This window comes from Vombatus ursinus, unplaced genomic scaffold (assembly GCF_900497805.2).
Source record: "Vombatus ursinus unplaced genomic scaffold, bare-nosed wombat genome assembly UNPS02014870.1, whole genome shotgun sequence".
NCBI lineage: Eukaryota > Metazoa > Chordata > Mammalia > Diprotodontia > Vombatidae > Vombatus > Vombatus ursinus.
The window spans coordinates 5,165,798-5,192,474 of record NW_020954648.1 but is presented as its reverse complement, the minus strand read 5'-3'; the positions used below and the strand labels follow the sequence as shown (position 1 = coordinate 5,192,474).

The following is a 26,677-nucleotide window of genomic DNA, read 5'->3' as shown; positions in this document are numbered from 1 at the left end:
TGCAGAATCATCCATAGGATGTCGTGCCCAGCAGCAGGTTCCCCAAAGGAGACCTAAGCCTAGAAGAGGGAAAGCAAGTATTGAGCACTGAGGTGTGTGTTTGTTGAGGGGAGAGGTGTTGCAGTAAACAAATGTTTATTAACCTACTGTGTGCCAGGCCCGGGGTAGATACAGGTTTACATTCGAGGGGGAAAGTCAAAAGACTGAGTAGGGAGGTGATCAGATGCCAGGAAATACAAATGGGGCAGAGAAAGGAAGCTGAGAGAAAGTATTAGAATCACCAACACCCAGGAGACTTTGATCATTATTTGCTGAGAATCTGTTCATTCAGGAACCACTCCCCAGGTGTAGCTGGTTGAGAACTTGCTGGCAGATTCACGTAAGTGGTTGCATCTGATTGGTGTTTGGATGTGTGGGCAGGGATGGTGATAGGTCTTAATGACATGCCAACTAATGATAGCCCCTGTTGCCATCTCTATCCCTGACTTGTGCTGAGGAAAGATTGGAATGTAATCAGTCCTAAAGAATGCACACAGCTGTAAATGCTTAGCTAATTGTTTCCTGGAAGGACTAATGGAATGCTATTTCGGGCTTCTCTTAGGTGTCTGAACAAAAGAAACGTTGAAAATGCTTTCTAAATTGGTTCCTCTGCAAGGTAGCTAGCCAACCCGGCAAAGTTATCTACTTATTCGGAGCTCTTTATTATTATTATTATTTTTTTAAGGCAATTGGGGTTAAGTGACTTGCCCAGGGTCACACAGCTAGTAAGTGTCAAGTGTTTGGTCTGAGGTTGGATTTGAACTCAGGTCCTCCTGACTTCAGGGCCAGTGCTCTATCTACTGCTCCACCTACCCGCCCCCAGAGCTCTTTATTATTAATAGTGGCTCACATTTGAGTGACACTTGGAGGTTGTAAAGCATTCTTCTGACCACAACCCCATGAAGTAGGTAGAGCAAGTATTATAAGCCCATTTTATAGATGAGGAAAAATGACACTCAGGTCTTCTGTCTTACCCATTGGTTATATAGCTAATAACTATTAAAACTGGAATTCAAACCCATGCTTCCTGACTCAAGTCTTACACTGCCTAGAGGCAGCTAGTAGTATAGTGGATAGAGGAATGGACCTAGAGTAGGATGACCTGTGTTCAAATCTGGCTTCAGACACTTAAGCCTGTTTGCCTCAGTTTCTTCCTCTGTAAAATGAGCTGGAGAAGGAAATGGTGAACCACTCTCGTATCTTTGCTAGGAAAATCCCAAATGGGGTCATGAAGATTCAGGCATGACTGAAATAACTGAAAAACAATCCTAGGCAAGTCACTTAAACCTCTGTCTGCCTCACTGTGCTCCAGTGTAAAATAGGGATGATAATAATACCTATATCACTGGGTTGTGAGGATTAAATGGGACATTTGTAAAGTGCCTGGCAAATGGTAGACATTATATAAATTCTTGTTCCTTTCTTTTCTTTCCTTCCTTATGCTCTCCACTATATTATGCTATCTACAATGGTTGTATGAGACCAAGGCTTAAGACTTTGGCCGGCTTTGGTGGTCCCTAACCTCTCTTCCCTCTTTGATGATTGCCTGAGGAAGAAGCCTGGGCTTCTGCCAACCGTAAATGGAGAGCTTCCTTTGTTTTGGCTTCTAAGACCCCTGGGATTTGTTAATTTCTTTGACCCTTCTCCAATATCTGGCTCTAATACTCTAGTCCCCAGACTGGCAGATGATACCATATCATGGGTTGCCTATGTTCAGGAATCATAGAATCCAAGGAATGTTTGAGCTGACAGAAACCTTAATAATCTCATCCAACACTCCCTCTTTTCACATTTTATAGACCAGGAAAATGAGGCTTAGGGCGGGTAGATGGCTTACTCAGGGTCACATAGTTAGGTTATACCCAGGTCTCCTGACTCTCAGCTGAGTGCCCCTTCCAAATTTGAGTGACAAGGCTGCTTTCTGCCTAGACTTCAGGCAAGGGACCCCAAATAGACTCAGACCTTCTCCCCTCTACCTCCCCCTACCCAGTGATGGATGGTTAGGTGTGACATTAATTTTCCCAGTCAAATCCCCTTGAGTGCTATGATGCTCACAGAGAAAATAATAAAGACCTTATTCCAACAAGAATATTAAGTCATCAAGGTTTACTGCACCCCTTTGGTAGAACATACGAGATGGTACAGGAAATGGAGAATAGATAGAAGACAGGATTTCTGTTCTTAAGGACCTTCCAATACTTGAAAAGGTCCATGGAAAAGTCCACATGAAAATGAATGCTAAAAGAGGACTCAGTGTTATCGAAGTAACATCAACATTAATCCAACAACAGTGCAAATTCCTCGAGTGCAGGGACTGGGTTGGTGCACATAGTAGATGCTTAATAAATATTTGTTGAATTGAGTCGGAAAAAAGGAAGCCTAGGAATGTGGGTTTGTTTTATGTTCTCTGGCGGCGTTGTCTGAGTATTTCTCTCAAGTGTTTATCTGTTTAACACCAATACTTTTCTGGGATGTTATATAAGGCTGCATATCCTGGAATACCAAAAAGCTATAAGAATTCATATGACAGTGTAACCAAGGGCAATGGAAAGACATTATGAGCTTTAGTAACCTGTAGGATGTTACCAGCAAGGACAAGGACTTGCATACAAAAAATAGTGTGAAAGACATTATTTAGAAAAGATATCACAGAATAACAGAATCTCGGGATTGGAAGGAAACTGATTTATGATCAGAAATGGAGGAGGCCTGAGCCTGTGGCAAGAATGAGGTTGATAGGCTGTTAGAGGGACCTTGTGTCGTGTAGTTTGTCCTTTGTTCTTAAAGACGAATATGACGTCACGAAGATGATGCCATGACTTGCAAGTGAATTGGCTTACAGTGAGAGAAGGCTGTGCAAAGTCACCAGCCTCACTTTCTCTTCCAGAGCCATCTGGGTCCAGTGGCCAGATATAGATCAGGACAATCAGATATCATCTAGGATGCAGTGGGAGACCTTGACCCTTTTAAGCTCACTTTGACTGAGGCAACGCCCATTCAGTGATTAGGGGTGTTTAAGAAGTGAGCCGAGGGATGGTCCAGAAGTGGGGACCCTGCAGCCTTGAGGCCACATGTGACCCTCTAGGTCCTCAAGTGTGGCCCTTTGACTGAATCCAAATCCTGGATGGCTCCTTTAATAATAATTAAAAAAAACAAAAACAAATCAAACTGGGAGGGGGAGACCCTCAGGATTGTTTCGGCCAAAAGAGAGACAATTACTATTTACATTCACTGTGAGTCAACTGGGCCCGAAAAATAACCATTAAGTGGTGCTTGGGCAGGGGCGTATTGTTGACCAATCAATAAGTGAAATGGGTTTCAAGCATGATCTTTAAGAAAGAAATCCAGCCATTATACCCCAAGATATCAAAGTAGGCTTCAGCCATAAAAATTTACCTCCCTCTGGGCAGAGTACCCTCAGGCAAGGGCATAACAACCTGAAGAGGAGAAGAGCAGAGAGGAGAGAGAAAAGGAGTTGCCCAACTGGAACTGGCCAGTTGAGTCCCCATTGGGCAGCTCCAACTACTCACAGATTATGGTTTAATTCACTTGCAAGTCATGGCATCTTCTTCTAGAGGGACCTTAGCACTTACTTCAACTAACTTCCTCGTTTTACAATTGAGGACCAGAGAGAGGAAATGACTTGTGAGTAACTGGAGCAGTGAATTGAGTACTGGGACTGGAGTCAGGAAAGTCTCAGGAACTTCCTAATTGTGTAACCCTAGGCAAGCCACTTAACCTGAGTCTGTCTTTCTCAATTTCCTCAACTGTAAAGTAGGGATAATAATAGCCCCACCTCACAGGGTTGTTGTGAAGATCATATGAAATAATATTTGTAAAGGATTTAGCACAATGCCTGATACATAGTAGATATTTAATTCCTAGTAGATATTTAATTCCTTGTTCCTTTCCTCTCTCTTCTCTCCTTTCTTCTCCTCTTCTCTCCTCTCCTTTCTTCAATATATCCTTCCTTCCTCCTCCCCTCCCCTCCCCTCCCCTCCCCTCCCCTCCCCTTCCCTTCCCTTCCCTTCCCTTCCCTTCCCTGTGGCCTTTGGAGGATTTATGGGAAAACATGAGCAAGAACTGTGGTAGGATGAGAAAGTGTAGAAAAGTTGTACATTGCATTGTTGGAGGGAGTACCCACACTGATGAAATAAAGAATCTTTCCAAGAATCATAGTTAATGGATGACTCTCCTTGATATCTAAAAGGGAATAAAATCAAACTGAAAAACTAGAAATAAAGAGGCTAGGGCCTGAGCAGCAGGAGCCTGCCAAGTAGAGATTATTTTACAGTTTGGGGTATGAACAGTACTTAATGGTCATGTCGAGATTAACTGGAGAAGAAGCTGGAGTTACGAGAAGAATTTTACCAATTTTATTGTGCAATCGCATTTCATTAAGGCATATTACATAACTAAAGGGGAAAGAAGAAGAAGTACTCAGCTACTGATTTGTGATTAGGGCAATTCCTGGAGATGGAATAGAAACCAAACTTCCTATTGTGCAACAATGTCCCTATATCCCCTTCCCCCAATACTTTCTTCATCTGCTCACTGGCCTTTGAAATTTCTAGGGGGGGATGGAGTTGGGAGGGGGAAGGACCTTTCATTTCACAATGAGATCGAATTAAAATACAAACATGAAAGAGAAAATGCTGGTTGACACAGATGTATTCTCAATAAGGTATAAATGACTAAATAGAAAAACCTTTCCTGAGACCAGATTTTGATGGAGTTTAGGTAGGGTGGTTAGGAGTTACTATGAGGGCACTTTGGGATGCCATGCTGGGTCTGGCTAAGGAAGCCAGCCCAAACAAGCCTGGTCTGTTTGCCTCTGATCTGAGAGCACTGTCAGTCTCTTGAACCTCCCTAACATGAGATTTTTCAAAGCATTCTGTGTGGGATTTCATTTGTGATGGTCTCTGTGGTCACTTCATGGGTCCTTCCAGTTTCCATTCCCATCATCATCACCAAGCAACAGCCATCTCTCAGCTCTCGAGGCATAGTGATGACCACAGTTGAATTGAAACCACATTACACGTGCACCGAGCCCACTAAATATCAGGGGGGTGATTGCAAATCACACACAAAAAAAATAAACACTTTGACAGACTGAAGAGACGACACTGTTCATCCAAGTCTAAGAGAGCACCTGGCTATTGAAAGTGATTAGTTATCCTGCTCTGCTTAAAGGAGTACTGAGGATGCTTTCCTGATGCTGCTGGAGCACCTGTGACTAGCTGGCCCTGAGAGTCCGAGGCAGAAGATGTTGGATATGTGGACGATGGAAGCAGAGTTAATATTGTCATTGGAGTACTTAGTGGCATAAGTGAGATTGATTAGATAATGATGAAATCGTGTGGATGCTGAGAAATTATTAGTGTTAAAAGTTTGTAGTGTAGAAGTTGGGTAGGAATCCCTGTAGGTTTGGGTTTGGGGGATTTGGGGGAGAGTTGAGGATTAAAGTAGTAGGAGGGGGCAGTGAGTCAGCTGGTAAGTCTGATCAATGAGATAAGCAAATGACAGATCCCTGTGCCCTCCCCATAGAATGATTCCAGGAGCTGAAGACAGTGAAGAGAGAGCCCTGATGGGTGCTGTATCTAAATGACTCAGGTTTCAGTCCCAAACCCAGAATGTGAATGAATCTGTGCAAACTGGGTACAATTTCACCCCCCACCCCACTTTGAGTATGAAGCCTAGTGCCCAATAAGAGGTTAGTTACCACTGTTCTAGTTTATGAGCTAGAGCAAAGAACTAGGAGCTCAGCTTTTGGTCCCACGGGGAAAAAGGATAATGGATTTTAAACTGACAAAACAACTCAAATATCCACTTTGTGTAGAGCACCCAGAAAATAAATGCAAAAACAAAGCTCCCTTTTTCCTTAGGTACAGGAACTGGGCTTTCTGGGCCTTGGATCTCTCATACCAAGATGGCCTTATTGAACTCCAGAGTGTTAATTAACCTTATCCTGTTCACTCAGAGGCCCTGCCATATTACTTGGCTTAAACCTGATGACCTTAAGATTTAGAGTGGGAAGGAACTTCAGACACCATCTAGTTCAACCTTGAATTTTACAAGAGATGAAACTAAGGCCTAGAGAGGTCACTTGACCATGGCTAAACTGCCCACATGGCCTGGTCCCTGACACTCTCTCTGTCTCTCTTTACCTTTCCTCTCTCCTTCTCCTCTTCCTTCTCCTCCCCCTCCACCTTCCCCTCCTCCTCCACCTTTCCCTCCTCCTCTTCCTCCTCCTCCTTCTTCTCCTTCTCTCTCTCTCTCTCTCTGTCATTCTTATAGCTGCTTTTTGGGATCTTTGTTAGTTTATATAGCAATCCATTAATAAAATCCTGAAGCCTCAAGCATTGTCAGGCCTTAGTAGTAAGTTAAATCTTTTCTATACCCATTAAAACACACACATGTATATAGGTACATTATGTACACATGTGCATATATTTGCATATATTTACATACATATATGTGCACATATGTATATGTGTGTGTTCCGAACTTGACAAACATCAGATAAAATGGATGTTTTCATATACATTTTAGAACAGAAAAAGAAGATTATACATGAAAGTGAAACTCTCAATAATGTACAACTTGCTTTTTAAGTATATGGTAAATTCAATCTGAAGCTTTCAAAGATGTCCTGTTTGTCTTTGCTTCTTTCTGTTTCTTCTGTTCTCTTCTCTGCATTAAAAAAAGAGATGCTTTAATGATCATCTTTTTTTTCTTTCTTTTTGCTATTTTATCCTTATTTATTTTCACCCTTCTACCACCTCACCTTGTCTCCATTGGAAAAGAACTATAAAGCCTGAAGCTTTTCCTAGGCTTATTTATATATTTGCTTTTTGGTGAGGCAGTCAGGGTTAAGTGACTTGCCCAGGGTCACATAGTTAATAGGTGTTATGTGTCTGAGGTCAGATTTGAACTCAGGTCCTCCTGACTCCAAGGCCAGAGCTCTATCTACTGCACCACCTAGCTGCCCCTTCCTAGGCTTATTTAATCTTAATGTTTTTCATCTGAGATCATCTCTGGTTTATCCTGTATCTATCTTTTTGTACATAGTTTTTTGCAAGTTGTCTCCCCCATTAGACTGTGAGCTCTTTGAAAGCAGGGACTGTTTTTTGCCTTTTTTTTTTTTATCCCCAGAGCCTAACATAATGCCTGGCACATAGCAGGCTCTTAATAAATGCTTGTGGTTCACTTGACTTTTAATTGGTATTCAGTCAAGGGAAAACAAATTCCCACATTGACTGTATCTTAAAAAGTATGCCTTATTTTGCATCTTGAGTCTGTCATTTCTCTATCAAGAGAAAGGTAGGTAGCCTTCTTCATCACTGATCCTAGAATAGTAATTGTTTATTGCATTGGTCAGAGTTCTCACATCTGTCAAAGTTGTTTTTCCTTATAATGTTACTGTTGTTGCATAACTTTTTTTCTTGGTTCTGCCCATTTCACGCTGAATTAGTTCTTACAAGTCTTGTCAGGTTTCTCTGGAACTGTCCATTTCATCATTTCTTATGGTACAATGATATTCAATTATATTACTATATTATAATTAATGTTTTGCCTGAGGCCTGGATTACCAAAATTAAACTTTCCCAGTCTCCATTAAAACTTGATTATGTTGTTGTAGCATGGTGGTGAAGAAGGGTTCTTGAAGGCTTTGCCAGCAAAGCATATACTGTGGCAGGTTTTAGGTCCTTTTATGTTTTTTTGGTCCAACAAAAATTCATTGTGTCATTTACCAAGGGGTGAAGTGATTTCTTTCTGAGTTGGCTGAAGGATTGAAATCACAGATTTTTGAAAGTACGAGAGTAAAGTACCCTAGCGTAAACAGCTCCTCCCTCCCCTGTTCTCAGTGGGATTTTCACTCAGACACCAGCTTCAGACATGGTCAAATTGAGAGACTGTGTGGGTAGGCCTCCACTGATCCTTGGCCTTCACATTGGCAACCATCGTCCTAGACCATACCCTCACTAGACAATTTTTTCCCATCTAGGCTGCCTGTTCTCCATTGTGGGGCATTTGATTTTCTGTCCCCCTTTCTAGCTCTGTGGTTCAATCTTTTTTTTTTTAATTTTATTATTTTTTAAATTAATTTATTTTGTATTATCAGCAATCACTTCCATAAGCTTTTGAGTTTTAAATTATTCTCTCCCTATCTCCCCACCTCCCTCCTCAAAACGGTGCATAATATGATATAGGCTTTATATATACATTCCTATTAAACATATTTTCACATTAGTGATGTTGTAAGTAAGAATTAGAACCAATAGGAGGAATCACTAGAAAGAGGAAACAAGACACAACAGAAAAAAAATAGCAAGTAGTATGCTTCGATCAGCATTCAAACTACATAGTTCTTTCTTCTTTGTGGATAGCATTTTCTGTCATGAGGCCTTCGGAGATATCTTAGATCCTTGTATTGCTGAGAAGGGTTAAGTCTATCAATATCAGTCATCGCACAACGTGACTGTTACTGTTACATAGCGTTCTCCTGGTTCTGCTCACTTCACTCAGCATCAGATCATACAAGTCTTTCCAGGTTTTTCTGAAGACAGCCTGTTCATCATTTCTTATAGTACAATAGTCTTCTGTTACATTTATATACCATAACTTGTTCAGCCATTCCCCAATTGATGGGCATCCTCTCAATTTCCAATTCTTTGCCACCCATGTGGTTCAATCTTAATATGGACTTTAACAAACTAGAACAAATCTAAAAGGGGGTGACCACAGTTGTGAGGGATCTGAAAACCAGCACATATGAGAAGGAAAATGAGATATCTTAAGGGCTGTCATAGGGAAGGGAAGACAGGCTTGTCTTGTGTAGTTCTAGGGCAGGATAAGGACCATAGATGGAAGCTACACAATGTTATAAGTTATAAATATAAAGAAGATTATTATTTTTTAAGGCAATTGGGGTTAAGTGACTTGCCCAGGGTGAAATGTTTGGTCTGAGGCCAGATTTGAACTCAGGTCCTCCTGACTTCAGGGCCTGTGCTCTATCCACTGCACCACCTAGCTGCCCCAAGAAGATTTTTTTTAAAAAACAGAAATAGCTGTACCAAAATGGAATGAGTTGTCTTGTGGGGTAATGAGACCACCATCACTGAATGTATTTGAGTAGAGGTGGAAAATTATCTGTTGGAGTAGGAATTCATATTTTGGATAGGGGAGGGGAAGGAGAAAGGAACAAATATTTATTATATTGATTAACCACCTACTATGTGCCGGGCACTGTGCTCAGCACTTTATAAATATTATCTCATTTGATCCTCACAACAACCCTGGGAGGTAAGTGCTATTATTTTCCTCATTTTATCTGAGATTGAATTTGAATTCAGATATTCTTGACTCTGTCCGCTACACCACCTACCAGCTCTAAAAAGTGATGATACTCCTTGGAACACAAATGCAAACATATCATTGATGCAACTATAAGCAGCACATCGTACTCAACACATAATAGACACTAGATAAATGCTTGTTCCCTTCCTTTCCCCCTTTCCTTCCCCCAACTCATATTGCTAGTGTTGTATTTCAGCCAAAGTGCCTCTCCGATTCATAGCTTATTACTGATTTATTCCACCTCCTTAGCTGTATTCCCATGTGATTCCACTTCCAATTTCTCCATTGAGCTGTTACTGCCATGTGCTGGAGCTATGTTTAGATGCTGAAGCTTCTTCTTCCTCAAAGGGAGTATTATCATTTTCTAACTTCTTTTCAGCTCTTTTGTTAGTCAGACCCATAGCCAGCTGTGATAAGCACAGAAATAAGAAAAATCTCTCAAGTCAAGATCTTTTTTTTCCCAATGGACACCCCCCCCTCCCCACTCCACATCTTTTCTTAGGAATTGCCCCATGCTACTTTGATATTTACATCAGGATGAGAAAATGTCTTTCAACTCCATCATGTCCCTGGCAGAAACTTTAATAAGTCTTAAGGAGGGCACTTAGCCACTCTGGTAGGACAAGGTAGCGATAGCAACCTTTGTCCTCTTTTGCCATTGGTGTTCCAGTTACTCTCTATGTTCAGGTTGTTGTGTCCTTATAATTACGAGGCTCATTCTTATCCATTATCTCATTTGATCCTGACAACAACTCTGAAGGTAGTTTGTGTAAATATAATTATCCCCACTTTACAGGTAAGGAAATCAAGGCATAGAAATGAATTAAAAATGAAAAAATTAAATTATTTGTCCAAGGTCATTCTGCTAATAAATGCCAAACTCAGAACTCTAGGAGCAATGGGTAGAAGTTCAGGAAAACAGATTTTGACTCAATAGAAGGAAAAACTTTCTAACAAATTCAACTGTCCGAAACACAAAAGGACAGAATTGGGAAGTAGATTTTCAAGCACTGGAGATCTTCAATGGAAATTAGATGAGTATTTGTTGGGATGTTGTCAAGGGGCTTTCTGTTCTGTCAGAGGTTGGACTAGACATTTTTTGAGTTCCTTCCAAGTCTGAGATTCTGTTACCTGAACTCAAATCTGTGAGTCCAGTATTTTTTCCACTAACTAGCCTTGGTACCAGGATCAAGGGGACCAGGCCAGAGAGTTTTGAAAAGAGAATTACAGGGAAACATAAAAATTTAGCAAGGTTTCTTTCACATAGTAGTTACTTAACAATTTTTTGGCTGAATTGGATTGAATGATAATCCTAAAACCAATCCTCCAACTAATGATCATGCCAGCCACAGATGACATTCTTTCCTAGCTAAATTAGAAGACATGGTTAAATAACCCTATTGTTATCCTCTTATTTCAGGTTACCTATTCTCCAGGGTGGAACCTTTGCCTTTGTGGCCCCTTCCTTGGCCATGCTCTCTCTCCCTGCCTGGAAATGCCCTGATTGGACTCTCAATGCCACGCAGGTGAATGTCAGTTCTCCAGAATTCACTGAAGAATGGCAGAAGAGGATCCGAGAGGTAATTCTGGGGAGAAAATGCTGAGAGTTGGCCCTGGGGAATGTTGGTGCTGGTAGTGATTGAAAAGCTAAAATTGAGAAGGAGGAAGGGACTGCAAGAAAGACCATCAAAAGTCAAATGCTATTTCAAATACTTTGAAAACTTTTATACTTTTCATCTAAGTGTTTCAAAAGATTGGCGTACTTACTCTCAGGGATTCTTCCATCCAATCCAGAGAAATAGGTAGAAACAGTATTTTTATTTTATAAAGAAAATATCAGCTAGAGGTTGCATGGCCACATCTAGGGTTAAAGTGGATATATACATATATATATATATATACACACACACACATACACACACACATACACATGCATATACATATATACATATATATACATACACACACATGCACATATATATATATATATATATATATATATATATATGATGCTATGACCTATATGTAAAATTTTGGCAATGTATACATTGGTATATCTACTTGTAAGGGTCTAGAGGGGCCTTGCCCTAGTGTCAGAAACTATCTGAAACGATTCAAAGCCATTTTAGGACATTAATTATGAGCAAAAATAAAAGATGAAAGACATTATGGGGTATGGGCAAGAGAAAATCCATTTGCTCTTTTCCTCTTCCTCAAAAGGATCCAATAGACCCTTAATCTTCTGAAGACTTTCTCCGATGGACAATTGAGCCTCCAGCATACCTGAAGGCCAGGTGGCTGATCTAATGCTGGGCCAGAGCCCATGAGTGTATCTAATCTGATATTAGTAGCTAGACTGAGATGTAAATATGGAGAAATTTTCTTTTACAGTTTTATCTTCAGTATTTTGTTTCTGCTACATTCTCTAACACAAGAGCAGGTTGGGATTGAGAAATGGACACTCGATGGACTTGGTTTGGGCCTAGGGCTTAGGTTTGTGGGAACATGGACTGATCCTAACTCATAATAGAGTTATTCGTAACAGTGGTAAACTCCTACTTTGATGGGATGGGAAGGAGAAACTTGCTTTTCTGGTTGCTTCATGAGTGCCCTCCTTAATCTGCAACCTGGATGCTTGAGTTCCTATAGGTCACTGGGTCATATGCTATAGGACAGAGACTATGTGTTGTGGGGTATTTTAAATTCTAGGCTCCTACATAAAATTTTGCAAATCTCTTTTAGCTGACTATACTAAGAAACACTCACCATTCACCTCATGAAACCTAAAAGTGCTGCCAGAGATTCTTGGAGAGTAGCTCCATTTAGGCTGATGGCTCTGTACGTCTGTAACCGAGATGTATATATGCCTAATGACAGGCACTGTGGAAGAGTAGATAGAGAATTGGACTAGAAATCAGGACGATCTGGGTTCAAGTCTTGCCTATGATACGTATTTGCTGTGTGACCCCCTGGGTAAGTAATTTAACCTCAGAGGGCTCTAGACAATATTCTAAGACTATAAATTACAGAGAAGGTACCTTCCTGTGCTGACAGAGAGAGTTTCTTCATCCAAGAGTTCCCTGTACCAGTGAAATTACAGGTTTAGTCCCTATGTACAGCAACAAAGCACATTGTGTACCCTCAAGTAGTAGTAGTTACTGAAGTTAATGATGGTGTGAGCTCCTTTCCCTTGACTGTTTCCCTGGGCCAGGGAAAGGCAAAAACTTAGCACAGTGTCTTTCAAATAATAGGTACTTAGCAATTTTTTGGTTGAGTTGGATTGAATGATATTCCTAATAGTTGACATTTATTTCACATTTTAAAGTTTGCAGAGTGCAGTACACAAAACTTATAAGAAACAGTCCTACAAGGTAGGTAGTAAAGGCATTACTACAACTGCATTTTACAAATGAAAAAATCCAGATGTAGAGCTATTAAGTGCTATGGTCAGATAGTAAATGTCAGAGGTGAGATTTGAACCCAGATGCTGCAGCTTCCAAATCCAGCTCTTCTATTACTAGACTGCCCCACCATTGAACCAAATTGAACTTTGCCATTGCTTAGGTATTATGGTGGTCTCTCTAAGAAGTTAGAATCCTGACTGTTCAGAGGTCATGTAACTGGGCTTGTTCATTATTATAATCAAGCAGACAAACCACACCACCAATGAAACATGGTCATGCACCTACCCTCTACCGAATCAAGAAATTCTGTCTTCTCGTGTCCATCTTTTTTGTATCTGGACTCAGCAGAGTTGCTCATATTCAGTTAAATTAAGCCACGTTGTCTCTTCCTGGTGGTGCTTTCCACTAGTTCTTTAAATTTCAGCCTTGCACCACCTAAACCCTAAGACATCTATGGTCTAGAAGTTGTTGATTTACTGACTTAAGCAGTGGAGTTTATAGTGAGGATTGGTAGACTGGGGCTCTAAAACATTCAGTCCTGATGCTGGTTCAAGAAATACAAAAGTATAGCTCTTCTCTTTCAGTTACAAGGTGCCATCATGGTGGCTTCCTGTGTCCAGATCATTGTGGGATTCTCTGGCCTCATTGGCTTTCTGATGCGCTTCATTGGCCCTCTGACCATTGCCCCAACCATCTCCCTTGTGGCTTTGCCGCTCTTTGACTCTGCAGGGAGTGATGCTGGGATCCACTGGGGCATTTCTGCCATGTAAGTGTTCCCTGGAGAAACCATCTCCTTTCAGGATGAGCCTGGAATCTCATCTCTTAAGAAAATCATCTTGTGGTCAGTAGTCATTGTAGTTCATTAATACTCTAACTTAAACTAATAATTGATGGAATCACTGAATTTCAAAGTGGGAAAGGGGTCCAGCGGTGAATCTAGTCCAACTCATACCTGAAAAAGAATCCCCTCTCTGCAACATACCTGATAAGGCTCCCTACCTTTGCTTGAAGATCATAAATGAAGAAGGGCAGAGAGGGAAGTCCACTCCCTCTCAAGGCAGCCCATTTCCACTTTTGTACAACACTAATTGTTAGAAGACTTTTCCTTATGCCAAGCCTAAATTTACCTTTCCAACTTCTCCCCCTTTGCTTTTAGCTCTGCCTTCTAGGCCAAGTAGATCATGTCTAATCCTTCTTCCCCACAGAAGCCCTTTAAATAGCCTCGATTCTGATATACACACCAAGGACAGTAGTAGTAACATTGTCCTTCAGATACCAGGTTGATACTGTTTACGTGGAGCCAGGAAGACATATCCTGTGAGTGACTTTTCCATCAGTGGATAAGGCATTGAATAGGCTCATGGCCACATACTCTCTCATATCCCTCTTGTCACAGGGGTCCTCACTTAAAGGACATCTGGTCAGAGTTAAGGGTACAGCTCATGGCAAGGAATAACCATTGTAGACACCAGGCTCATTGATCTTGGCCTCATTAGCACCCTGTTATAACTAGCAGAGCTAACCACTGTTAGTAACATACATCCCCCACTATCTCCTTCTTCACTCCAGTTTCTGATGAAGAGATGGCCCTTCTACTCATGGAGACCAGCCCCTCAATATATGCCCTTCATGCCCTCTTCTACAGCATTTTGCCCCACCATCATCTTTATCTTCTCTCTAATCTTTCATCCCTCCCTATTTACTTGTTCCTTCCCTGCTGCCTACAGACAAGCTTGAGTCTCCTCCCTCCTTAAAAACAAACAAACAAAAAACCAAAAAACCTCTCAATTGATACTACCATCCCCTCCATATGTCTTCTACCCTTCTCAGCTAAAAAGTTATCTACACTACATCCCTCCTCTTCCTGTCCTCTCATCCTCTTCTAAACCACTTGGCTTCTCCGCTCCTCATGCAACAGAAATTGCTCTTCACAGTTACCAGAGATCTCTCTATTGCCAAATCTAATAGCATTTTCTCAATCTCATCCTCCCTGCCCTCTCTAGCATTAGACACTGTCGAACATCTTTTCATCCTATATACCCTCTCCCCTGGGTTTTTATGATACTTGATTGTTCATTCTAAATCTCCTTTGCTGATCTTCATCCATGCCATGTCTACTAACTATGGGTATACCTCAAGGCTCTGTCCTGTCCCTCTTTTCTTTTCTCTCTGTGATCTCTCCCTTAGTGATCTCATCAGTTCCTATCAGTTAAATTGTTATCTCTAAGCAAATGATTCCCAGATCTATATATTTAGCTCTAGTCTCTCTTCTGAGGTCTAGTCCCAAATTATCAACTGGCATTAGACATTTAAAAGTGGGTATTCTGAGGGGCAGCTAGATGGTGCAGTGGATAGAGCATTGGCCCTGGAATCAAGAGGATCTGAGTTCAAATCTGGCCTCAGACACTTGACACTTACTAGCTGTGTGACCCTGGGCAAGTCATTTAACCCCGATTGACTCACCAAAAAAAAAAGGCAGGGGGTATTCCATAGGCATGTCAAACTTAATATATCTAAAACAGAATTCAGTATTCCTGACCCCCAGCCCTACACACACATCCCATTTTCCATAATTATCTATTATCGTCAATGGCCCCACCATCCTTACCTGTCACCCAGGCTCAGAATACCAGTGTCATACTCAGCTCCTCACTCTTGCTTACCCCATAAATCCAGTTATTTTAGTATACGGAGATGAAAGAGAAAATAATGTATTCCAGCTCTGAGAAACAGCACAAAAATAAGAGGGAACTGGGGATGAAGAGCAGTCAATTTGACCAGGGTATAGAGGACCTGAAGTCAGGAAAGGAGTAGGGAGAGACACTGCGCCTGTGATTTCTGTGGTGTGTGGAAATGCTGCATAAGGTCATTCCTTCCACCAATCCAGGCTGGCATCTTCTCTAAAACTTACAGTCTTAAAGAGTTGCTATTGAGAGGTTAAGTGACTTACCTAGGGCCACAAAGCCAGTACTTGTCAGAGGCAGGCCTTGATCCCAGATCTTCCTGGCTCTGGGGCCAACTCTCCATAGGAAGGAAAGCAACATGAAATTGAACTGGAAAGGTCACTTGGAGCCAGATTATTAAGGGGCTTAGTCGGCTGCCAGGGTCAGCAGTTTCTTTTTTATTTGGTAGATAATGGGGAGCCATTGAAGGTTTTTGAGTAGAGGAATGACATGGTTAGGGCAGTGCATTAGGAAGATTACTCAGGCAGTAGTATTACAGATGAATTGGAAAGGACAGAAATCACTTAGGAGGTTGTACCAATAGTCTAGATGTATATAAAGAGGAAGTTGTAATGGAAGGGAAAAGGAAGTAACTGAGAGAGTGGACAGCCTTAGGAAGATCTGAAATCTGTTGGTGATAAACAGCAGTAGTCTAAGTTTGGTTTCTTTCCGTTCCAGGACCATTTTCTTAATTGTGCTGTTTTCTCAATACCTGAAAAACATCCCCGTGCCAGTACCAGTTTATGGGCAAGTCAAGAAATGCCATGTTTCTAAGCTTTACCTGTTCCAGATCTTCCCAGTAAGCTATATTTTTGAGTCTTAAAAAAATTGTTGATGCTTTTTTGTTTTGACATCCTTGTCATTTCCAAATTTGCCCTATCCCTTCCCTACACAGTGAGCCTTCCCCTAGAACAAGGAAGAAAAAAGTACCCAGTTAATCTAAAGGGAAGCTAACTAGTGCAGAGGATAAAGCACTGGGCATAGAGTTGGGGAGACCTAAGTTCAAATCCAGCCTTAGACACTTACTAGCTGCGTGACACTAGGCAAGTCACTTAATCCTGGTTGCCTCAGTTTCCTCATCTGTAAAATGTTCTGGAGAAGGAGATGACAAACTATTCCAGTATCTTTGCTAAGAAAACCTTTGTTGGGGTCACAAAGAGTCAGACACAACTGAACAACACCACTACTGATATCTAAACTAACACTGCAAACCTGAAGTAATATCCCATATCAATAATCCCTTACCATCCCAAGGAAAGAAGAAGAATGTGTCTCTTTATCTCATCTTAGGCCCAAGCTTGGTCATTATAATTACATAGTTTTCAATGTTCTTTTATTGTTCTTTTTATTTACACAGCTATAGATGTTTATTATTTTCTTAGTTCTGCTTAATTTATTCTTAAGCTGCTGATGGTTTTAGCAACTCTTTTCTCCCTCTTTAAAAAAAAAAAAAGGCTCATGGGAATTCATTCCCAGCTTTTTCCTCTGGCTCCTCTTAATCACAGAGTCATGGAATTTGAAAGTTGGAGGGGATTCCAGAGACAATCTATCTAGGCCATGGGTTTTTGACCTGGGGTACATAAATTTGTTTTTTAAAAATATTTTGATATATATCAAAATTGGCTTCCTTTGTAATTTTATGCATTTTATTTTATGCACCTAAAGACATCATTCTGTGATGAGGTCCATAGGTTTCATCAGGTTGCCAGAGGAAACTGAGGCTCCAAAATTAGGTGAGGTGTTCAAAGTCACATAGATAAGAAGGGGGCAGAGCTCAAGGCTAGAACCCAACCAAGACTTCTCACTCCTAGTCTGCTGCCTTTTCTCCTTTCTACCACTGCCTCTCCCTTCTACAGATTTTGTCTCTAGCCAATCCGTATTCAATTTCTATTCTTTATCTTTCCTATTCTTATTTGTGCAATGATAGATTCCCACTAGTGCAGAATAGCTTCCGGGTCCAGCGCAGTTCCTTAGCTCCCTCCTTCTCCCTTTCCCCACCCTTTCTGGAAGGCAGGAAGCTCAGGCTAGGATGAGGGGGTGTGTTCAGAATGATTGAGCTGGCTTTCTCTGGGTAGGTACTCCTGGCTCTCTCCATTTCTTGGATCATCTGCTATGTGCTTACCGTCACCAACGTCTTCCCCTCGACCTCTTCAGCATACGGTTATTTGGCCCGTACAGACACCAAAGGCAACGTTCTGTTCCAGGCCCCTTGGTTCCGCATCCCTTACCCAGGTATGGTCAGTGGCTTCTGTTCCTGCCCAGTGGAAATCCTCAGGTGTGAAGAGAAACAACATTGAAGAACAAAGTCGTTGGAGAATAGAACGAACTTTGCTTGCCTTTCCAAGCTTTCCCAAGAGCCAGTGACTCCCAGGCAGCGTCTGGCTGGATGTCACTGTGTCCCCAAATGCCATTTTGGTATCAGTCTGGCCTTAGAAGTATGAGACCAAATGGGACAATAAGGGGACAGGGTGGGACATGAGGATAGGCATATACTAGAGGCAGGCTGGAGGGGGTGGGGTAGAATAAGGGCTCTTCCTGAGAGCTCTGATAAGGCCCAGTGTGTCCTAAAAGACTCCAGACCAAACTAGAATCCAGGTACCCTTTAGAGTGCATTTGACACTGGATTTCTTTGGAAACCAAGTCCTTTGAGAGAACTGCTGTCTCCAAGGTAACAATTCCTCAGACTGAGACGCACAAGATTTCAGATTATGTACCCTTTCCCCTGCTGCTGGCATACCCCACTGCTGAGTCTATACTTCCCTTACTTACCCAGAACCAGACAAACCTTGGGGGTGTAAGGGACTAAATGGGAAGGGAAGAAGGAAAGATAATCATCTATATATCTCGGTTCTCTCTCTATCCCCCGCCCCCCCCGGAGGTAAAAATGGAGTAGCACTGCTTCCTCTAAGTATTCTTTTTATTTCAAGTGAGGTTGGTCTAGGACTAGGACTTCAAATCTTTGAATCCAACCATTTCTGAAGAAATAAGGCCAATTGTGTTAATCCTGCCATAGCCATGGGTCCTTGCTGAGTTTGGGAAGGAAAGTTCCAAACTGCTAAGAGATCTGGGCTGGGCTTTATAGTGTATGACAGGAAGGATGGTCCCAGGTTAGAACTTCTCAGATCCTATCCCTCAACTCCTAGATATCCCAAGGCTACCTTGAGAAGGGCCTGACTTCTGGTACTTTCTGTCACCACTGACCTCTGATGACAGGCCAGCTGCTTTCCCCTCCAGTAACCAGGAGGATTATGACACGAATTCATATTCCAAAGGTCCTGTTGAGTTGATGGAGGTCGTATAAGCTCAGCCAATAGAGTATTTGTGAAAGAATTTAATTTTCCAAGAAATGCCCATGATCTAATTTTATTCTTGTGCCCCAGGTATTATTATGCTACTGTGTAGCTAGAATATCTATCTGGCCTGAACCTACATGTCTTACTCCAAGTCCAATGTTATATCCACTTTGTGCTAGTTTAATCTAGATTCACCAACACATGGCTCCCCCAGACAATCAGACCTTCCAGAGCCTGGGGGTGGAGGGAAGGTGGCACAGAGATGAGTTGGATGTTGGATTAATGTCTCCTAAATTAATTGCTTATCCGTATTTCATTTCTAGGGCAATGGGGAGTTCCAACCATCAGCTTGGCTGGGGTGTTTGGCATCATTGCTGGGGTGATCTCCTCCATGGTGGAATCAGTGGGGGATTATCATGCCTGTGCCCGGCTTGTAGGGGCCCCACCCCCTCCAAACCACGCTGTCAATCGGGGTATTGGTATTGAAGGAATTGGCTGCCTCCTAGCAGGAGCGTGGGGGACTGGAAATGGAACCACGTCCTACAGTGAGAATGTTGGTGCCCTGAGCATCACCAGGGTAAGTTTATTAGGGTTGCCAAATAAGCCTGTTTTGTTTTGTTTTGTTTTGTTTTGTTTTGCTGGGCAGTGGGGTTAAGTGACTTTCTCAGGGTGACACAGCTAGTAAGTGTTATATGTCTGAGGCCAGATTTGAACTCAGGTCCTCCTGAATCCAGGGCCAGTGCTCTATCCACTGCACCACCTAGCTGCCCCAATAAGCTAGTTTTTAACCAACCACACCAAAGTCGTGACACAGAAATCAGTTGATTGTTTTTTTTTTTACTTTTTTAAAAATCTTTTTTGAAAATTTTAGACTTAAATATATAAGAAAAGAAAAAGAAATATATTATAAATTTAAATATTAAAACAAATATAAAATAAGAAAAGAAAAAAATGTCATGTGCACAGCAGAATGTAAGAGAGGATTCAAAATACATAGCAATAAGTTTCCATTTCAAGAAGCCTGTATATCAAATACTACTCGTTGTGTTGAGAGCTGTCCATCTTTTCTTTGCTTCCTTGTAAGTTTTCTTTTGTTCTCTGCTGAACATTTTTTACTTTGTTATTTTCTCTCCTTTCCTCCCTCCTCCTTCTTCTTCTCTCTCCCCCTCCCCACCGCAGGCTACAATTAAACGTGGATATGTTAATAGATAGCTAAGAAACCAGTTGATTCTTACTGATGAATCATGGGATTATAGATTTTAGACATTCAAGTTAACCTTAGAGGCCATATAATCTAACCTTATTTTAAAGATAAGCACACTGAGGCAGCAGCTAGGTGGCGCAGTGGATAGAGCACCTGGCCCTGGATTCAGGAGGACCTGAGTTCAAATTCGGCCTCAGACACATAGCACTTAACTAGCTGTGTGACCCTGGGCAAGTCACTTAACCCCCATTGCCCAACCGGAAAAAAAAAAAGGTAAGCACACTGAGATCCAGACAGTAGGGAAGGGGGCAAGAATGTATTAAGTACTTCCTCTGTGCCAGGCATTGTGCTATGCACTTTACAAATATTATTTTAGTTGATCTTTACAACAACCCTGGGAGAAAAATACTATTATTATCCCTACTTTACAGTTGAGGAAACTGAGGTAGACATAGGTTAAGTGACTTAACCAGGGTCACACAGCTAGAAAGTATCTTAGGCCAGAGTTGAGCTCAGCTCTTCTTGACTCTAGGTCCAGCACACTATCCATTGCTTCACCTAACAGTGTCTTAGGTTAGGTGATTTGCCCAATGTTGCAAAATATTGAGTAGAAGATTTTTTGTGATTGTTGTTCAGTCATTTTTCAGTTGTGTTTTACTCTTTGTGACTCCTTTGGGGTTTTCTTGACAAAGAAACTGAAGTGGTTTGCCATTTCCTTTTCCAGCTCATTTGACAGATGAGGAAACTGAGGCAAATAAGTGACTTGCCCAGGGTCACACAGCTACTAAGTGTCTGAGGTTGGATTTGAACTCAGGTCTTCCTGACTCCAGGCCTTGGTGCTGGTCTGTCCACTGTACCACCTAGGTAGCTGCCCCCACTAAGTGGCAGAACCAGGATTCAAACTTTGGGTTTTTTACTTCAAATTCAATGCTCTTTCCATTATAGCATGTTACCTCCTGTCACATTATAGTCTTTTAAAAAAAGTTCTGATTTTGGTTACCATACTGGTGACCCATTGTAGCCCATTTAAAGGAGAAAGACAGAGAAGATGACCAGGTGGTCTTAGTGTTACCCAGAGTGAATATATGCAATTCTTAAATGCCAAATGAATAAAGAACAGATAACTCTATCAGGATCAGTCAACTAGCATTTACTAAACACTTACTATGTGCCCAACACTGTGTTAAACTTCGGGAACATAAATATAAGTAGAGAGAAAGGAGCTTACATTCTAATGGTCAAGACAGCACATAAAAGGATATTGTAAAGGGATAGGGAGTCAAAGGCACCAGAGGAGAGATGGTACAGAAAATCCTGAGTGTGGACTGGAAAGCAATGAGATACTGCTGGCCTGGGCTCCGAGCCATCCAAACCAGAGGGAGAGGCCACAGAGGGGGAGGGTACTGCCAATGTGCCCATTTCAGGGATGGAGGGAGCTTCAAAATAAAGGGCTGGAGCATCATAGAAGAAATCCTACGTACAGCCTGGAGGGGAATGATACCCTTCATTGGCTATGGAGATCCAAAATCAACAGATTTAGCCTATCATTGACAGGATACTAGTATGATTATAAGTATTGACAACAGCTCTACTATTTTATATAGCATGTACTGAAAAGAGTCATCCACATGGAAGTTACCTGCTGCAGGGTATGTTGATGAAAAGTCTCTATCAGTCCCAGCCTGGTGGTATAGAGTATAACTATAGTAATGGTCTGAAGTAAGGAGGAAAAAAATCAGAAAATCAGTGTTATGTTTTTACTTAGCCTTCTGTTTCCAGGGCTAATTAGGTGTTAACAAGAGATTTTTCTTTGATTATAACCCTAAGCATATTTATGTCATAGTATATGCAAATATATTTTGATATACTAATAGCTTTAATCAAGGCAAAAGTCCTTCATTTAATAAACAGCCTGCCTAAGAATAGAAGGAAAAGCAGAAATATAATGCTTGAAGTTGCTGGTTGTCCTCCTCCCTTCTTTTGCAGGGACTTATGTCTATACTTTACCTTCATCTATACATACATGCATAAAAGCACTTGAACTTCCTGCACACATGACAGATATATGAAGTGTGACTACAGAGTAATGTGACTGATATTTTCCCCTGTTGCAAACATGTATAATCAAGCAAAACAAATTCCTGCATTGGACATATGTGTGTATACGCATGTGTATATGTATGTATACACACATTTTATACACATATACACATATGTACACACATACACATACTCTGAGTCCCTCACCTGTCTATCAGGAGGTGGGTAGCATGTTTCATCATGAATCTTCTGGAATCCTAGTCAGTGATGCATAGGTCAGAGTTTCTAATTCTGTCAAAGTTGTTTCTTTGACATGTCATTGTATAAATTGTTCTCCTGGTTCTGCTCACTTCATTCTACATCAGTTCATACAAGCCTTCCCAGGTTTCTCTGAAACCATCTCTGTTATCATCACTTACAGAACAAAAGTATTACGTCATATTCATATACTATAACTTGTTCAGCCATTTTCCAATTGATGAGCATCCCCTCAGTTTTCAATTCTTTGCCACCACCACAAAAAAAGCTGCTATATTTTTATACATATGATTCCCTTTTCTCTCTTTTTGATCTCTTGGGAGTATAGACCCAGGAATGGTATTGCTGAGTCAAAGGGTATAAACAGTTCTTCACAGGACTAATTCTAGGGAGGTCAAATTAACCCAGGCAGACTTCTTGATTTGGTGCCAATGAACAAATATTTATTAGGTACATACTATATGCCAGGCTTTGTACTGGACACTGGGAATATAATCTCAAAGGCATAAACAATCTTTATTCATAGAGCTTATGTTCTAAGATAACACAGAGAAAAGATACAAATGGACAGGGAATTGGAGCTCAGAGTTCCCTCCTATATCCTTTTCAGTTCTCTCCCTTGGAGGCAGAATGGGGCGGTGATTTAAGCCTATGTTTGCCTCATCTCTTTATTGCTTTAGTATGGTTGTTCTAGCAGAAAGAACCACCCCACCCCACCCCATCGGAAGTCATATGGGTGCTCTGTGTCCTCACAGGTTAGCTGATGCTAAGTTCTTCTATTTCTCACGTTTCCCTTTGACTGCAGGTGGGGAGCAGGATGGTGATCATTGTTGCTGGTTGTGTGCTGCTCCTGATGGGCATATTTGGGAAGATTGGGGCTGCATTTGCCACCATTCCAAGCCCTGTGATTGGGGGCATGTTCATAGTGATGTTTGGAGTCATCGCAGCTGTGGGAATTTCCAATCTACAGGTAAAGAAAGGCATCTGTTCAGTTCAATTCAACATTTATTAGCACCTACTATGTGCAAGGCACTGAGTCTTGACCATAGATAGTCTGCCTTTAAAGAGTTAAAGAAACATTCTGCCTCTTGAAATAAATTCATTGGAATTTGGATTATGAAATGGTAGGACCAGGGTTAGGAGGAAATTCCCCTGACTCTGTAAACCAGTGTTCCACCTCTCTAGTGACAATAGCCAAATTTGGAATTTCCCTGTGAAAATAAAATGGCTTAGATTAAACAAAACAAAATCGATGGATAATAGAACTACTGACTTTTGACTCTGTCCAGATAGTCAACTCCTAATATCCCCATGCTGATTAACTAAATGATCATGCTTCCAGAATCATCCTACCCAAGCAGGAACTTGGCATGGTAAATGGTGCTCTCCACACCCCCTTTGCCATCCCCATTCTGTGTTCAGTTATTCCACTTGGCTTCTAATTTGCAGAGAGGAGGGTACCTAGTTTTCCCAGGTTCTCCCTTCTCCCCTCCCATGTCCCAAGAAATTGCTCCCATTTTTGATCTGGACGCTCCCCCTTGGTGGTAAGAGTCACTTACAGGACCTTCTCCCTGCAGTATGTGGACATGAACTCTTCCAGGAACGTCTTTGTCTTTGGCTTCTCCATCTACTGTGGGCTGACCATTCCTAACTGGGTGAACAAGAATCCAGAACTAATCCAGACAGGTGAGGACCTGCTGAGTCCATAGATGACCAGGTTTATCTCTCTCTCCCTAATATTGTAACCTAGGCTAGTATGGTGAGGGTCGGGGCTCAGAGGGGGCTGGGTTGTTGGGCTGTGCCCTGTGGAAGTTATATAGTCCCTCTATCTCATTCTTCTCCTCTTGTGTCCACTGTAGGAATTCTCCAATTGGATCAGGTCATCCAGGTTCTGCTCACCACTGGCATGTTTGTGGGTGGATTCCTGGGCTTTGTACTTGACAACACTATCCCAGGTAAGGCTGGCTCATCACTGCTTCTATCTAATAGCAGGTCTGGAAAACTTGTCAGACAATAGGTAGGTACCCACAGAACCCCTCTTCTGGTCTCTGCTGCCCATGAGGCAGTCAGCAAACATCGACTGAAGTTTGTGCTAGGTGTTGAGGGGAGAAGAGGTAGAAATGAAAAGTCACATGATACCAACTCTATAAAAAAAATGTACTACCTAGTTGAGATGGCTCATCTGTAGTTGAATGAAATGAACACCCACTTACCTTCTCAGGACAAACCAAGGATGTAATGCTGAAGGGGTACCAAGATAGGAATACATGATCCAATCAAGTCAATTGCTGTTGGCTTTCTGGAGAATTTTATGGTGGGAAGAAGGCTAAGTTACATGGCATAGAGCAACAAAGAAGCTACAAGTAGGAAGAGGAAGAGTGCATAGAGAAGCACAGAATGGTGAAATATCCGGCTTGCTATAGAAGTAGCAGAGAATGGGTTCTGGTCCCATCTCTATCATTAACTAGGAGGGCAACCTTGGAAAAGTCATTTCCTTTCTTTGAGTCTTGGTTTTTACATTTGTGTGAAGTGAAGGAGTCAGGCTAAATTATCTTCCAGTTCTAAACATATGTGATTCCAAACTGCTATAAAGGGACAGCAGCTCTTAGTCTTGACTGAACATCATAAGATCATAGTTCTAGAGCTGGAAGGGTGTTTAATAGTTCAACCCCCTCATTTTACAGATTAGGAAACTCAGGTCATTTAGTATGCCTTCATTACAAGGCTCCCTCAACTGGATCAGTCCCAAAGAATGGAATTCCCTACTATTACCCCAAAATGCTGCAGCTCCACAGGGCTTGGCCCACTCTTGACTTATTTCCTCTTCTTAGGAAGTCAGGAAGAAAGAGGACTCATAGCATGGAACCGAATACATGAGGACTCAGAGGACACCCTGAATGCCTCCAAGGTCTACAACTTCCCTTTTGGGATTGGCACCAAATTCTGTGCTGCTTCTTGGCTCAGGTACATCCCTTTTTGGCCCAAGCCAGAACATGGAGGGGAAGCAATGAAAAGGGAGCATCGCGTCACCAAGGTCGATGATCAGATTTCAACGGGATCAAGAGAGAAGCAGGATATTGAAACGATAATGTGAAGAGATACTTCTTCCCCCAGTCGGGGACATCCCAGAAGATACAAGATTTGATAGGCCTCCGTTCTTTGGGTGGACACTTTATAGCACTTTCCTCTCTGATGGGGTTAAATAGATGTTAAATTGTAATCATCAGCCATCTTCCAACTAGTTACTAATTCACCCATGCACCAATCACCCTTTCTCCATGCCCTATTTCCCACCTATAGTATAAATTTGAACTGTGTATCCTGAAATATATAAAACACTAACTTTATTATTGACAAGTTTTGGAGTGGGGAGGAGGGGGTGTGGTGGGATTAAAACTGTAAGTTGAAATTGTCTGGTTTTGTTAATTAAAGTCGAGTGGTCTTCTCCCAAGGGGTCATGCTGAGGGGATGAAACCTGATTTGAGTAGAGCTCTGGACTTTTCCACTATCTTGACTAGTGTGGTAGAAGCAATAACCGTCAAACAGGTTGTTGTTGTTTTTGTTTTTAATAAAAGGTATGAAAACCATCCTTGTGACTTGATTGATTTAAAGGACAAAGATGCAGGCCACTGATGTAGCTTCCTGGTGACTTAGAACAAAAGCCAGCCTACCAGAGGCGTGATAGGCATGCCAACATGGCCAACATGAATCAACATGACTGAATCAACACTGTGTCCTTGCTAAGTATCCTTTCCGTGCTATGGCGAAGCACACCTCCTTTTGTTAACTGTGAAATGATCCACAAGTGTCTAGTTTCATTCCAGTTCCAAACCTGAAGCATAAGCCCAGTCTAAATCAGGTGTAGATATCAGTCCCTAATTTCCTACCTTCTAGCACTGCCCCTCTTTGCAATAACAACTTCTCCCTCCCTGGAAGATAAAGAGAACTAGAAAGGTAGCCTATGATTCATGTGTGGGGTGCAGGTCAGCTATTGGTAATATTCTCACCAGTGCCTATATTCCATCTGAGATTCTGGTACCCAAGGTCCTTCATAGCTATGCCTTTATTCAGTTGAATTCAATGGATATTTATTAATTCTACTATATCCAAGAAATGGTGCTCAGTGTTGGGGATGCAAAGATAGAAATGATAAAGGACATACTTTCCAAGGAACCTGCAGTCTAATGGAAGGTGGAAAGTAACATAAATCACTGTGACAAAGAGTGAAATAAATGTGGAAGGAAAGGTCTGGGTAAAGTACTGTGAAAAATTTGAGAAGGATACACACACACATGCATATATGCATATATGTATGTATATATGAGTGGGTATATATTACAGTATAGTTATTGGACA

At 41.6% G+C, this 26,677-nt stretch overlaps 1 protein-coding gene across 5 annotated transcripts in view; it reads left to right on the top strand.

The window, feature by feature from the left end:
- Window positions 1-25,910, top strand: part of LOC114028087 (solute carrier family 23 member 2-like) — a 42,739-nt gene extending 16,829 nt beyond the window's left edge. For 4 of the 5 annotated variants that reach the window (XM_027842289.1, XM_027842291.1, XM_027842290.1 and 1 more), the window contains 9 exons: window positions 10,820-10,979; window positions 13,388-13,569; window positions 16,205-16,325; window positions 17,602-17,758; window positions 19,143-19,396; window positions 23,127-23,291; window positions 23,899-24,007; window positions 24,181-24,276; window positions 25,153-25,910. In XM_027842289.1, the coding sequence (XP_027698090.1) occupies window positions 10,820-10,979; window positions 13,388-13,569; window positions 16,205-16,325; window positions 17,602-17,758; window positions 19,143-19,396; window positions 23,127-23,291; window positions 23,899-24,007; window positions 24,181-24,276; window positions 25,153-25,415 (1,507 nt within the window). In that variant the 3' untranslated portion in view covers window positions 25,416-25,910. The remainder of the gene's footprint in view (window positions 1-10,819; window positions 10,980-13,387; window positions 13,570-16,204; window positions 16,326-17,601; window positions 17,759-19,142; window positions 19,397-23,126; window positions 23,292-23,898; window positions 24,008-24,180; window positions 24,277-25,152) is intronic. The other variant, XM_027842293.1, reaches the window with a different exon arrangement.
- Window positions 25,911-26,677: the final 767 nt, after the last annotated feature.